This window comes from Panthera onca, chromosome C1, assembly GCF_046562875.1.
Source record: "Panthera onca isolate mPanOnc1 chromosome C1, mPanOnc1 haplotype 2, whole genome shotgun sequence".
NCBI lineage: Eukaryota > Metazoa > Chordata > Mammalia > Carnivora > Felidae > Panthera > Panthera onca.
The window spans coordinates 183,017,221-183,027,569 of NC_138346.1; the positions used below are offsets into that span (position 1 = coordinate 183,017,221).

The 10,349-nt window shown below is 48.8% G+C and overlaps 1 protein-coding gene across 9 annotated transcripts in view; it reads left to right on the forward strand.

Moving 5' to 3' along the window:
* Positions 1-10,349, forward strand: part of LOC132670999 (BEN domain-containing protein 5) — a 1,465,258-nt gene that overhangs the window by 1,246,681 nt on the left and 208,228 nt on the right. For 2 of the 9 annotated variants that reach the window (XM_078451925.1, XM_078451926.1), the window contains 2 exons: positions 3,796-4,009; positions 7,672-7,813. The exons of 4 other annotated variants lie outside the window; for them this stretch is intronic. In XM_078451925.1, coding sequence (XP_078308051.1) covers positions 3,796-4,009; positions 7,672-7,813 — 356 coding nt within the window. Of the gene's footprint in view, positions 1-3,795; positions 4,010-7,671; positions 7,814-9,121; positions 9,359-10,349 lie in introns of all 9 variants that reach the window. 3 more of the 9 variants (XM_060621416.2, XM_060621421.2, XR_009606944.2) reach the window with 2 other exon arrangements.

The window sequence follows — 10,349 nt, forward strand, 5'->3', positions numbered from 1 at the left end:
AGATGCCATATTTTTAAAACCTCCCTTGACACATAAGGCTAACATTATGGTCAAATAGTTAACAATGGTTTATGTGTATAATAGGGCTTGCTGCAAAAGTTACTTTCTGATTTTGATAAAGTTCATTGCTTTTCTTTATTTCAAAACCTCATTGAATCCTAGAGCTGCAAAGACTATTAAAGTTTACATAGTCTAATTTATGAATGGCATAGTTGGGGAAGCACATCCAGAGAAGGGCTCCTCTGTAATTATAGAACAGGCTAGAAACAAACAGGTAGGGACTGGAAGGCAGGTCTCCTGGTTCCCAGGCCAGTGCTCTTTCCAGTCTATTCTGCTCCATCTCTGAAAACTGGGCATTGTTCCGGGTGACCCTTATTTTGCTGACCTCGGGAGCCCTTGTCCCAACATATACCTGTGATTGGTCTTACCCAGAGCCATTTCTTTCTGTGCTGTAAAACTGGCCTTGTACTCAAGTTCATGTCAGAAAATATTTTCTTCTCTAAGGAAAAGCAGCTCATCAGAACTGAAAGCCTGTGCCATTAAAACATATTAAATATGCCCTTCTGTTTCTCCTGCTTTGTGTTCAGACTAGTCCTGATCATTTTGAACGGGACCAAAGAGGCAAAGCCTCAATGCGTCCCCATGGAGATGTACTGTGAAGGACTGAATCAGGTGGTGAAGGCTCACAGAAGGCTAGAAATTCAGAGGGGGATAGAACTTAGCTATGGAGAGTTAAAGAGTGTTTCCTGGATTTGGGACTGGGGCTTGGAAGATTAGCAGGCTTAAGAAGACATAGGTGAAGGCATTCATTTCTGGACAGGGGAAAGGCATCAGTGGAGACATAGCTGGGGGGTGGGTTGGGGGTGTGCTGTCCTCCTGACGTTTTATTCATGTTATGTCATATAATCCTCAGAACAGCTCTGTGAGTTAGGTGGTGTTCTGCCTGTTGTCCATCTGAGAAAAGTGAGACTCAGGTAAAGTGACTAGCCGATTGCCACCTAGGGCTGAAGACTCCAGCACCCCCTTTTCTGTTACCACATACTGAAAGTAGAAGGAAATGCGGGAGTTTGCAAGCTTCATCATGATGGCCATAGCAGGAGACTAAAGGCTAGCAAGTTGAATGGAAAGGGGATTCTGGAGGGCCTCTAAAGATGACTGGGGAGGTTAGATTGATGTGATAGGAAAGAGGGAGCCATTCAAGATTCCAGAGTGTTCACACAGAAACACGGAGTTGAAAGACTGTGGAAGTAATCTAGTCAAAGAAGGAAAGCTGTGTTTTAGGGAGACTAATCTGGCAGTGTTTATAGGGTGAGTTGAAGGGAGCAGGGACCAGAGGCAGAAAGGCCAGCCCATGGCTTCTTCTGGTTTCCCTGTCTGCCGTAGTGACCTGCAGTGAGTGCCGGCAGGGGAAGTGGCTGGGCCAGCACAGAGGAAAACTCAAAAAGAAACCTCATGGAATATAGATATGTTAGATAGGCTATGTGTCCACCACGTTGGCACCACCGTGACACTGGCAGCAGCAGAAGGCCTGGGGAACTTGGGCTCTAGAGCCATACAGATTTGGGTCTGAAGCTTGACTCCAAAATTTACTGCTGGTATGTCTCACGGAAAGTAATTTAGTCCTTCTGAATCTCTATTCATGTCTGTAAAGTGGGAATAATAACTGCTACCTATTTCCATCTCTTAAGGTCATTATGAGGATTAGATAAATTGAGGGTACGATACCTGGTTCATTATAGGTACTCAAAAAATATTAGTGTCCCCCTTCTCTAGCAGAACATGGGCTAAAATGACTGTCACCTCTCTTTTAAGAATAATAAAAGATTATAGGAAAGCAAGGCCCAGGGTGGAAAAGAGCAGAAATCTTTGAAAAACGAACGCTGTCTTCCATTCTAAGGTTTTCTAATTCTGAATTCAATCTAATTCAAATTCTTTGTTTCCCCCTTATCTCAGGAAGCTTGTGAGGTAGCTTCAGAGTGTCATCAGAGGGAGGTGACTTGGGGCCCAGCAGGGAGCAGCAGGAAACTTGTCCCCAGCATGCCTGATCTGGCACACAGACTGCCCACCTGCGGTTCAGACTGCAGAGGAAAGGCCAGACTTGACCTTGGATCAGTGTTGCCCAGCTGGCCCCGGGCAGCACATCTCACTTCCAGGGTTGCTTATCTTCCTGAGCCATATGAACAGATTTGCGGCACTGAAATTTGCAGCACAGGAAGACCAGGTGGATCTGATTACCTGATACCAGGCCTGCAGGGATCTGAATGATCTTGTGAGCAAAAGGAAGTGAAGGCAGATGAGGCCAGGTGGATTGGTTACTTGCTGACATCCGTGAGTGGGCTGTGTTGCTGGGCTATTTTGTTTTCCGTTTTGGATGGCTGAAAAACCTCAGTAATTGGTGAAGGAAGAAGTGTTGCTGACTGACCTGTCTTCCCATCTGTGTGTACCCACCTTCTTTTCCAAGCCAGTCTTCAGTAGAAAGATCTTCAGCCATCTTTGAATGGTAGTTCTTGCCAGTCTGCCATCAGTGTGGGTGTGTGTGCGATCTCTCAGGCCAGGACCTCTCCCAAGAGGTCTCCTGACCACATGATGTTTTTGACCTACAGTTCTTTCTGAAGACAAGGACTTTGGGCAGAGCTCTTTCATTACCCTTAGAAAGTTCAGCTCATTAGCAGCTGCCTCCCCTCCTTCTCCACAGAGGCCATTTCCACCCTCCACAGACTCAGGAGAAACACAACATAAATGGCAGTGTCGAAGTCAAAACTCCATTTTTTAATGATTAGCAAATGGTTTTTGAGTTGTTCAAAGAGCCAGAAAAGAGAAAAAATTTGAAAGCCTATAGCTTATTGCTAGATCGTTCTAAGTCGTCTTACATTTACCGACTCTGCCCTGAAACCTTCTGAGACCTTCCCTTCCAGGGAGCGCTAGGCCGTGTTCTGTTCCATCAGAACAGAATCAGACCGAGGACACTGTGGTTGTATTTAATTTATCAAAATCATAGGTGTTCTGAGCCAGAAGGAACTTAGAGATGAAATCCCACTCTCCCAGTTTAGTTCATGGGAAACTGAAGCTAGAGGTAGGAAAGGACTTGCACAAACACACTCTAGTTAATGGTGGAGTCTGTTGGCTGTCCTCCCGGCTCCAACTGGCAGTGGTTTTCAAACTCGGCTGTACATTGGAATTACTTAGGGAACTTTCATCTACCCCTGTACCCAGGTCCCACCCAGAGTAATAATTCAGAATCCCTGGGAATGGGGCCCAGGCACCAGCGATTTTTACAGCTCTAGACGACCCCCGCGTGTGCCACTGTTGGGAACCACTATGCTGGGATTTGTGCCCCAGCATGTTCACAGCAAAGGGAGAGAAGTCTTTCTAAAGTGTAACAGAGAAGGAAGTGAAACGTACACGTTCTGAGATTTGCTCGGGCTCCAAGTGGCCCTGTTATAACATGAGTATGTTTAGAATCCCGACCCTGTAACATAATAGTTGAGTGACTTTTGGCAACTGGCTTCACCTTTCTCAACCCGGTTTTTCCATCGGAAATGAAAATAGTATCCCAACACCTTCCTTCCAGGGTTGCCACGAAGATTTGAGAGAGTGGGTATAATGCACTCGAATAAGGCCTGGTGCATTATAGGGATTCGGTAAATGATTATTATTTCCCTTAAAGATAGTTAACATGATGTTTATGGAATGAGCCTCTTATGGGTGTGCAGCAGTGTCTTTTAAAGGAAAAGAAAAGTTTCCAACTGCCAGCCTGTCCGACTACACAGGTGCTTGTGTTCTTATCTCTTTCAGGTCCATCTGGGAAGCGGGATTTGGGTTGATGAGGAGAAATGGCACCAGCTACAAGTAACCCAAGGAGATTCCAAGTACACAAAGAACTTGGCAGTCATGATTTGGGGAACAGATGTTCTGAAGAACAGAAGCGTCACAGGAGTTGCCACAAAAAAAAAGAAAGATGCAGTCCCTAAGCCACCCCTCTCGCCTCACAAACTAAGCATTGTCAGAGGTAGGTCACTGCAGTACAAACGCAATGGCTGAGATGCTGTCCTATACTCTGTGGAATGTACTAGACACAGTTTAGTTCAGCAGACACTGAAGCCTCTCCATGCCAGGCCCCAGGCCGGGCACGGAACACAAGAGCAGCTATGGACCTTGTCCCAGAGGAGCTCATGTTTAACGGGAGATGAGCCGTGGACACAAGCACAGTCCAAGTTGCTAGCATGAGAGAAGGGTAGATGACATGCTGAGAAAGATCTCAGGAGGGGAGGAGACCCCCTAGCTAGAAAATCAAGGAAGGATTCCTGGGGAAGGGGGTCACTGCATGGGCCTCAGAAGCCATGCTCCTGACTACTGGTCTCTAAGTGTCCAGCTGCCATGTTTCAGCAAAGAAAGTAGATTCCATCAACATGTACATTTTGAGCAGGCCCCACGCCAGGTTCTGCGACAGACAACATATATGTCAGATAGTTTCAGGTACTGATGAAGGAAGGCAGTGAAGCATCATTACATGTTACGGCAGGACAGAGCGGGCTGTGTTAGGTGTGTTGGAGCAGGCCTGCTTGAGGAGGCTGGGAACTAGGGGTGGAGGAGGCAGCCCTGTGGAGGTCTCAGGGGCGGCAAAACAGGCAGAGTAAAGAGGCACAAAGGCCAGCACACTCCAGGGACGAGGCAGCTCCGGACAGCCACGGAGCCATGAGTGAGGGGAGAGCGAGGTCAGCGAGGTGGGTGAGAGCCATTCTCAAGGGCCAAAAAAGCCACATTAAGCAGCTTGGATCTATTCTATCCATAGGAGAAGGGCAGATTGTGGAGTGACCAAATGGGAGCTCAGTTAGGACACTCGTGCAGTAGTCTCGGATGGAGATGATGGTGCCGTGGACTAAGGTTATAGCAGTGGGAGTAGGAAAAAAAGCCAGATTTAGGGTACGCTTTGGAGGTCAAGGTGGCAGGACTCAGCGAGATTAAGTGATCAGCCAGGTTAGAGCTAGAGAGTTCAAACCCATACCACCCTGGCTCTAGTGTGGGCCTTGTTCTGCTGGAGCAGAGCTGCCTTCCTTGCCTGGCCGACTCATGACTAATTCACTTAAACAGCCACTTATTTTTAGACAGTTGGAGGTAGCCTTTAGTCTGCTTGCTTTCTGAAATAATGGATCTCCATTTGGGAGGTCTCCCTGAGGAAGAGGCCTTCCTGGGGATGTGGCCCTGCCCCACCAAATAGGTGCCCAACCTCTGATTCCACTATACTTGTTGGAATGTGACTCAGCAGGTCCCAGGTGCCTTCCAGTGCCTGACTGGCCCCATCGTCTTGTCGTGGTCTAAAATCATCTGCTGTGTGTCTGCCTCAGGCACTGGTCTGACCTTATCTGATTCATCTCCACATCCTCATTGCCTACCACAGGGAATGGCACACAGTAGGAGCTCAGTAAATGAAGTGTGAACAAATGAAACACTGAGACTGGCAAGCTGATCCCTGGACTGACCCTCGTTGTGATTTCTTGTAAATCAGTTCCCCCCTGTGTCTTAGTTTCCTCAGCTGAAAACTTAACCTCTTAAGAGAACTGAAAGGGCTGCCTAGGATTATAGCTTGGAAATAGTTATGTTCTAAGTATGACAAGAAATTAGCAATCTTTCCTGACAAGCGAGCTGCCTCCATCGAGCCGATGTGACCTTGTGATGATCACACCATTGAAGTTCACTAATGCCCAGTACTGCTCAGCTTGCAGGCTCTCTCCCATCCACTCACGGTGCAGGGTGATGGCAAGTAGCAGTAGGAACCCAGTATCAAAAGCCTGGGGTTGAGCCCCAGCTCTGCTTTGGTTTAACTTGGAGCTAACCCTGGTTCCTATACTATATTCACTTTTGTTTCTCCAAGCCTAGTGCAATGCCAGTACCAACCAAGCCCATGTTTGGTGTCTCCATCAATAAAGCCAGGATTGTGGTCTTTGTCCTGGCTACCCTGTGGCCAAAAGAAACATTTTGAATGTTCCTTAAACCCTACTCGGATGATGTCCTGTGCAGCTAACCGGGTCCCCAGTGCTACAGAACAATCTAGAAAACCTCTCAGCTGTGTGGCATTGGGCCATTAGGTCTTCAACCCCCCTGCCAAGTCCCCCAGGTTTCCCTCACGGATCTACTCCCCTATTTTCCAAGCCTTTTTTAAACTTCCTCTGCTTTGCCAAACATGATAGTCCACACCTCTCTTTCCCAGAAGATGGCCTTTTCTCTTCCTTCAGAGAGAAAAGAAAAGGAACTCCCACAGCTTCAAACTGCAGGCTTAACTACAGACCTAACTATACCGTCTGTTCTTCTGCCCCATGTCCCAGAAGAAGAGTTTCCTTCTCTTATTTGGGGCCATCCATTCTCGCTATCTGGATCCCAGCCCACCTGCCTTCCTAAGTACCTTGTTCCTCCAATTATGCTCCTGCCCTCCCACTTCCTTCCCAGCATCATTTAAATAGACTTTGACCACTTGTTTCTTATGAAAACAAACAAAACACTCCCTGGAGGCCACTTCAACCACCTGGTTGCTCCATGTCTCCCTTTTCCTTTTCACATCCAGCTCTCTTAAGGAGTTGTCTACACTCACTGCCTGTGCTCACTTGTGATGCCCCTGCTGTCTGTCAGAGGGGGCCTAGCCCCCTAGTCTAGCCCCCTACTAGTCTGTTCTTGCCAAGTTTCCCATGGACTTCCGCCTTACCAGATCCGGGGCACACTTTTCACCTCCTCCCCAGACTGTCTGATGGGACCACTCATTCCTCCTTTACTGAGGACTTCCTCAGTAACACATGTTCGACTTCCTCCTGCCTCCCTGGCTTCACATGCCCCTTGTGGGCTCCACTTCTGCTGCCCTGTCCTCTGTCCCCAGAGTGTCCTCTCTCTCCACAAAACTTTCCTCAGCTGATCTCACTTCCCACTGTTCCCAGAGCCCAGGCTGAAACCCACACTCCTTGTCCTGGCTCACGCCAGGCAATCTGGCCTCTGGGGACCCCTCTGCCCTCTGCTGACACCTCGCTTCCCATTTTCCACCATGCTCTAATCACAGGGGCCTCCTACCACCTTCCTTTTCCCACTGTCAGCAGTGCCCTCCATCTGCCCTGCAATCCCACCTCCTTCTGGCCATCCAGAGAGGCCTTTCCCAGCAGCCCCATCTGCATAGCCTTTCCATTGTTCTCTGTCACCTCAGCATCACCCTACATAAAGTGTCAGCATAGCATTTCTTGGTTGTTTATTTGGGAATTGCGTCCCCACTCCCCCACCCCCCACAAGCCCACTAGAATATAAGCTTTATGAGTATCTTGTTCAGGGCTAGCAGGTAGTGAGTGCTCAGTAAACATTTGCTAAATCAGTGAATGATGTTCCCAAATCTATCCCTGGCTCAGTCCACATTTCTGCGTTCCCAAGCCATACATTCAGGTGCCCACTGGCCGTCTCCTCACAGCTCACAGGTTCCCCCATGACACTGGCACAACTGTGCCCCTCACCACTCTCTCCTTTTTCCTCTCTGCACAGCCTTCTGCCCCTTCTGGATTCCCTGTCTTGGTGAAGGGCACCACCAGCAGGTACCCCAAGATGCCCATGCTCGACTCCTGCACATGCCTCATTTTGTCTCTTCTGCCCCCAAATATGTCTTAAACCACCCACTTCTCTCCCTGCCCCATGCACCTTTCATAGGCCATCATTTCCCCCCTACAATACTCCGGCAGCTTCCAGACTTCCCTCTCCATTACGTAACCAGAGTGATCCTTAAGAAACCAAACATGATCCTGTCACCACCACCCCGTCACAGCCAGCCTGTGGTGCCCATTATTAAAAGGTAAGCTTCTTAACATGTCACAAAAGCACCTTTATAGCCTGGCCCCTGGCCATTGCTCCAGCTTTATTTTTCAGCAGTATTCCCCTAGAGTTCTTGCCCTAATGAACTACTGTACTCCCTGAACAAGCCTTGTTCCCTCTCACGTTAGGGAATTTGTAAGGGCCATTCCTGGGGCCCGGACCACAAGTCATAACTACCCACCCTGCACCTGGGCTGCTTTGTCTGGCTAGCTGCTCTAACCACCCGGATCTGCTTAGGAGAACCTTCCTCTAGGAAGCCTTCCCTGACTTCTTAGGGTGAGTGGACACTTCTGTCATATGTCCCAGAGCCCCTTGTGGTCACCTCTGGTCTCTTTTTGCTGTATCTTTGCCCCCCAGGGACCTCCTATAGCAACACTGGGAGCCCAGAAATGCTTGCCATGCAGGCGAATGAGAAGGAAAGTGACTTGCCCAAGGCCGTACAACTGGTTAGGTCGGAGCCGGGCAGAGTGTGTCCGACTTCCTCGTCCCAGAGGTTTCTTGTCATACCGAAGTACAGTGTTGGTTTTTTCTTTACTACAATCAGGCAGGTTGGAAGTCCGTCTCCTACCCCACCATACACTCACCATTTTTACCCCAATTATATGAGCTCCTCCAGACTGCCTGGACTGGTCCTTCCAAGCAGGAGATCTGTGGCTTGAGATTGTGTGTGTTTATTTCACTTTTACCACACTTAGTCACATTTGCTGTACAAAAATGACAGCCCTTGCTCATTAGGGATTTTCTCATGTCTTTGAGGATTTTAAAGTCCTTCCCGACCGGATGGCAGCAGGATGGTGAGCACTGATACCGCTTGCAAATGCAGAAAGCAGAGCAGGAGGGCCGTAGGAGAGTCTCTCTTTAATGACAAGCTCCAGAATGACAGTTAAACCTTATTAAGGTCAAATGACCTTTTGCAGAATGTCTGAGTTTCCTAAATGAGCCACAGCATTGAGTTCTGGATAATTTTTATAACTTTTTTAATAGGACACATTAGCGCTGTTATAAACCTTGTTAATTAAGCAATAATCTCAAATGCTCCCTCGCAGAGGGAGACATTCCCAGCAAGTGCAGGTGATTAATACCTAGAGTCTAACAAAGCCTTTAATCAACCTCAGGGGCCGCTCAGCGCTCTTGCCCCCGAGACACAGGAACGCTTGGGATACTGGGGAGGCCTCTTGGAAAACACTCCTGCATTTGCCCCTTTCTCTTCCTGCCTCTTCTGTGACCCCTGCCAGTGCTCCAAGGGCCATCACACCCACTGTCCTTCTCTCCCCTTCTCTCTCCTCAGCCTCTTTACCACCCTACTACCTTCCAGACAGCTAAAGACTTAGCGCTGGAAGAATCTCCTTGGATCATGTGGTTTGCCATCCTACTTTTACAGATGGTAAAACTGAGACCCAGACTGGTTCCCACTTAGAGGTTGCACAGCAACTAGGGCAAGAGCCAGATTCGAACTCCTGAACTTCGAAACAGTTCTCAGCACAAGTTGTCTCCCTCACTTGGTTCAGGTTCCAGCAAAGTCACCGTGAGTATCTGCTTCCTCCCGGCTCAGGGCTGGAGACAGACTGTCCAAGCGTTCCCATCTGTAGGGGAGGCACTGGTCACAGTTTTATTAGACCATGATCAGTGCTTTGAGACAGAGAGCCAGGCAAGTGTGGGGGTGCAGAGGCAATCAGCAGAGTGGGGTCTCCCAGTTTGATCTGGTAGGCCCCAGGGATGCTGAATCTGGAAGGATGAATAGGATTTAGGCAGCTGAAGGATGGAGCCAGGGTAATCGGGAAAGAGATTGTCAAAGACACTGATTTGTGGGATAGCCTGGAGCAGGAGAGAATTGCAGGTAAACTTAGCAGAAGGCAAGACTGGAGAGAGACCGGGCCTCCTACCTTCTTGTCTCAGTCCCTGTGGAAAGGCCAAGACAAGATGAAGTGGAGATAAGTGGCTTGGGAGTAGTCAGGGAGTAGTGGAGGTCAACCAAAAGCTTTTAAAGGCTTCTCTGTGCAAACCCGTTCTCAGTGGGGAGGGGAGGGTGCCCGGAACCCAGGATGCCCATAGCACATGCACCTGCAGTGTGGATGGCACCCGGAGGCGGGCTGGCTGCACACCCAGGAAGAGCTCAGCGTTGGGGAAGGCACAGTGAGCTCTGTCCGTACTTTCTCCAGGCCTCCGCTTTCCCACATGCCAGAGGAGGGGTCAGCACGTGTTAGTCCCCACAGTCCCATCGAGTGCCGACATTCTGCACCTCCAGCAGGATTACCTGCTCTGGGCTGGCCTGGTAGACAAGATGTTGTTTACCCTCCATAGCAACTCCTTAAGAGTAGGTCTCCATTCCTGTTTTGTAGGTGAGGAAGCGCAGGTTCAAAGAAGTTAAAATTCTTGCCCATGATTATATACTCCACTGGTATGTTCTCCATGCATAGTCCCCTTATGTCCAGAATTTTTATGACCTCTGGAGTTTCTCTGGAAAACTATTCATTCGTTCACTTAACATATATTTACTGAACCTTGCCCCTCTGCAA